Source organism: Electrophorus electricus, chromosome 1 (genome assembly GCF_013358815.1).
Source record: "Electrophorus electricus isolate fEleEle1 chromosome 1, fEleEle1.pri, whole genome shotgun sequence".
Classification (NCBI taxonomy): Eukaryota; Metazoa; Chordata; class Actinopteri; order Gymnotiformes; family Gymnotidae; genus Electrophorus; species Electrophorus electricus.
In genome coordinates, this window is record NC_049535.1 from 32,615,068 (window position 1) to 32,620,067 (window position 5,000).

General features: G+C 48.9%; 1 protein-coding gene across 2 annotated transcripts in view; it reads right to left on the minus strand.

The window, feature by feature from the left end:
- si:ch211-278a6.1 (SRC kinase signaling inhibitor 1) overlaps window positions 1-5,000 on the minus strand; it is a 109,439-nt gene that overhangs the window by 51,792 nt on the left and 52,647 nt on the right. For both annotated transcript variants that reach the window (XM_035523731.1, XM_035523702.1), the window contains exon 2: window positions 2,352-2,387. In XM_035523731.1, the coding sequence (XP_035379624.1) occupies window positions 2,352-2,387 (36 nt within the window). The remainder of the gene's footprint in view (window positions 1-2,351; window positions 2,388-5,000) is intronic.

The window sequence follows — 5,000 nt, forward strand, 5'->3', positions numbered from 1 at the left end:
GCATGCACGCACACGCACGCACACGCATGCACGCACGCACACACGCACGCACGCACGCACGCACACACCACACGCACGCACACACGCACACGCGCACACACACACGCCTATACACACATGCACACACACACACGCGCGCGCACGCACGCACGCACACGCACGCACGCACACACACACACCACACGCACGCACGCACACACCACACGCACGCACGCACACACCACACGCACGCACGCACGCACGCACACACACACGACTATACACACATGCACACACACTCACACACACACACACACACACACCACACATACACCTACACACTCATGCACATGCATGCACACGCACACACATGCACACTCACACACTCACGTGCACACACACACACACACACTCACACACGCACACACATACACACAGACGTACACGCGCACGCATACACACACGCATACACACACACGCACACACTCGCACACACGCACACGCGCACACACACATGCCTATACACACATGCACACTCTCACACACACACACGCACACACACACACACACGCACGCACGCACACACACCACACCCTCATGCACATGCATGCACACGCACACACATGCACACACACACACTCACGCGCACACACACACTCACACACACAGACGCACACGCGCATGCACACACACACACACACTCACACACTCACGCGCACGCACACACACACACACACACACACACAGACACACACGCGCACGCACACTCACACACGCACACACACACACAGGAAAGAGAGATAGTGAAAAAGACAGGAAGAGAAAAGAGAGTGTGCAATAGAGAAAGAGCGAGGGAAGCAGAGGAAGAGAGAAACAGCGAGAGATGGGATGAGCTGTTGATGGGTGTGGGCCCATGATGGCCTTCTGCAGAGTTATTGATCTCAGAGTTATTGATCTCAGAGTTATTAATCTCAGATTTAGGTGAAAACAGGAGGGGCACCACAAGCAGAAAAGTGCCTCTTCACATCAAAGCCAAGAACACGGCCACGCCTCCCTGCAGGAGATTCCACTTGGTTTTGCCATTCATTGCTTTTTTGGACACACACACACACACTCACACACATACACTCATACACACACACACACACGCACACACATGCACACAGACACACGAATACATACATTTTTCAGTTGAATAATTGTAATGCAGAGCACTGCAAAAAGATAATTAGAGACTTGATAACTCACTCAGCTACACACATACACCCCCTCATTACACATCCCATTAACAACGGACGCTGATAAAGTTCCACATGGAGTTTCCCTATTTTCACCCACTTCTCCATCTCTGCCCACCTGCTGTCTCACCCTCTGTGCCTGTCTGTCCCACTCTGCGTGTCTCACCCTCTGTGCCTGTCTGTCCCACTCTGCGTGTCTCACCCTCTGTGCCTGTCTGTCCCACTCTGCGTGTCTCACCCTCTGTGCCTGTCTGTCCCACTCTGCGTGTCTCACCCCCTCTGTGCCCGTCTGTCCCACTCTGCGTGTCTCACCCTCTGTGCCTGTCTGTCCCACTCTGCGTGTCTCACCCTCTGTGCCTGTCTGTCCCACTCTGCGTGTCTCACCCCCTCTGTGCCTGTCTGTCCCACTCTGCGTGTCTCACCCTCTGTGCCTGTCTGTCCCACTCTGCGTGTCTCACCCCCTCTGTGCCTGTCTGTCCCACTCTGATGTCTCACCCCCTCTGTGCCTGTCTGTTCCACTCTGCGTGTCTCACCCCCTCTGTGCCTGTCTGTCCCACTCTGCATGTCTCACCCCCTCTGTGCCTGTCTGTCCCACTCTGCATGTCTCACCCTCTGTGCCTGTCTGTCCCACTCTGCGTGTCTCACCCCCTCTGTGCCTGTCTGTCCCACTCTGCGTGTCTCACCCCCTCTGTGCCTGTCTGTCCCACTCTGCTGTCTCACCCTCTGTACCTGTCTGTCCCACTCTGCGTGTCTCGCCCTCTGTGCCTGTCTGTCCCACTCTGCGTGTCTCACAGTGTCTCCTCTCACACCTACAGCAGTAATTCATGACACAGTGCTTGCTGCTGTGAAACATGTCACACTGACAGCAGTGAGTATCCCTTAATCACCCTGCATAATTACCAGTGAGACACGCACATTTACACACACACACACACACACACACACACACACACACACACACACACACACACACACACACACACACAAAGTGAAGCCAGAGAGCAGAAACAAGACTGACACATCATTGATGGCAAAGATCAATGAAACACAGCGACTGGCCAGAGAAAGACTTTGATTGGCCAAAGACAGACCAGGTGGGAGGAAGTGAGATTGTGATTGGCCAGGTGCAGTTACCTTGCTTTGGAAAGCAGGCCCCGGGCACAGTTTTTGCTGAAAGAGAAACATCAACCACAGTTAATCTCATCAATCACACACACACACACACACACACACACACACACACACACACACTTACACACTCACAGACACACACGCGCATGCACACACTCACGCACGCACACAAGCACGCACGCACACACACACACACACACAAATGCACTCGCGCACACACACGCACGCACACACACACACACACACACACACGCACATACACTCGCGCGCACACGCACGCACGCTATATGGCATCTACGCTGCCGGTGGAACACAAGTTTTCAAATCACTCTTTCTGTTTTGTACACACGGGAATAAAAGTGTTGTGCAGTCAATAATATGAGTTAGAATGGAACCCCAGCCTGACGATCTTGTGACTGACGAGCCTCCAGCAACGCGGCCTTGCCCTCGCTGAAGTAGACGATAACCGCGTCTACTTTCTGTCCTGAGACGAACAGACGATACTGGACATACAGCGCCGCCCTCGTTCTCGCTTTCTCTCACGTGTTCCTTTCTATCTTCTTATCTATTGTTTGTTTGGGGGGAGGTTGGACAAAATCCTCAAGGTTGAACCATGAAAATTGCTACGCAATATCTCTGAAACAGATCAGTGTGTGTTCGTGTGTGTGTTTCTTATTAAGCAATGCAATCTAACAGCATTTGATTCAGCGTTCACAGCGTTTGTTAGAAATTAAATGCCAAAGAATCCCAACTGGAGGCTGAACAGCCCACTGCTACATCTACCCCTGGATGTGCTGCCTCTGGATGTGCTGCCCCGGGGGTAGGTGGTCAAGCAGGTCAGAAGCCCACCCGTCCACAGCACGCGTCTCTGCTTCCTCTACAGCCCCCCTGCCCACTCTCACTTCCTGATGCTGATTAAACAGCTGACCTGTGATCTCCATGTCCAGAGCGACAGACCCCTGCATCTACAGCTGACCTGTGATTCCTGTATCTAACTCCTGACCACTGTGTCTATGTCTAACTACTTACCCAGCATCTAGATATCAGTGCATGAAATTCAGACGGACATCATGGTTTCACTTACTTCCCATTTCATATTAAAAGGTTATAGTACTTCTGGGTCATACCTGGTTTCTGATATGCTTTTTGTATATGGATATGCAACACTTTTAAAACACATTAATTTATCCAAATGTCTTTGCACCTCTTTTAAAAGCATACACGAGGAATTCACTGGAACAGCTGATGTGTACACGAGGAATTCACTGGAACAGCTGTCACAATGCCCCTAAAAAAATTAAATTCATAATTATTGAGCAATTATTGCACGCTGCAGACTTCTGCAATATCGATATATCAACTAACAAACAATATATCGTGCAATCCTAGACTGTTTCTCATAAGCTGCGGACCCATATGAAGGGAAGACAAGATCGCGGGCCTCATCATCTCCGGCAGTAAGGCTCAGCAATAATCTCCCCTCCCGTGACTAATATATCACTTCCCAGTTATCTCAGTGGATGGCAGGTTCAAACTCACACCGGCTAGTGCACCGCCGGCGTGCTCGCCCCGCTCTATGAGGCACTTAAGGATGTGCCCTCCATGAATAATTCACATGTTATTTCAATAAAGCGCAGCTTTAAATGTGAAACCCGTCGCCAGTTTGTGAAGTATAATAGGTCCTTCAAACACGTAGCGGACTAATAGAGAGCTCACAGACTCTCCGCGAAAAGCTAAATTGAATGACCTTGTGGTTAATGTTGTTAGCATTGAAAACACACACACACACTTGTTGACAAAGAGAACTAATGTTGAGGAATTGCAGCACTCAGTTCTCCGTTTGCGTTATTTCACTCTGTTGCACTCTTTTTAACGCCACGGTCAGGCGTGTGCCATAGTTGGACATTTTTCCACAACGTGTGGCAGTGAGGAGGAATTACCGCGTGATGAAAATGTGTGGAGTTTGAAACTACTTATAGTTAAAAGCGAGAACCGCACAACAAGCACACACACCGCCTGCGAAGCCAGCGACAGCGCGCTCAGCACAAGGTTTGGAGTTCAGAGGTTTGTCCAGCGTCTTTGCCTCATCGCACCCTGGATCAGACACACAGGGCAGCCTGCTGCTCACAATATACAGGAAACATGTTTCTATACATATGTTTTTGTTTAATAAATACAAACATATAAAGGAATTGCTGGGCAACACTGTTTGAACTTTTATTCGGTTCCCAAACTGTTGCATAAATATGTACATCGTGGTAAATTTGGTTTTTGTTTTTTTATTTGAGCTACACAAACTTTCAAAATGTCTTTTATAGATGTGATCTCAACGTTTCTTCAGTTAGACGGATCTGCTAAAGGAGGAACGTGTGAAGAACACAATGTCTCTGATACTAAAGCCACTGTTATGCACATACCTTACCAACGGCCCCACGCTAGCTATCAATAATAATAATAATAATAATAATAAAGTTTAATTTATATAGTGCTTTCACAGACTCAAGGTCGATTTACATTGACAAAGATACAGAGGAAAAAAAGACACTAATTGACGCAATCAACACATTAATTAACAAATACAAATAGTAAGAGACGTTATGAGAAATGTTGAGAAAAGAGGTGTGTTTGAAGTTGAGATTTGAAGGAGGAAAG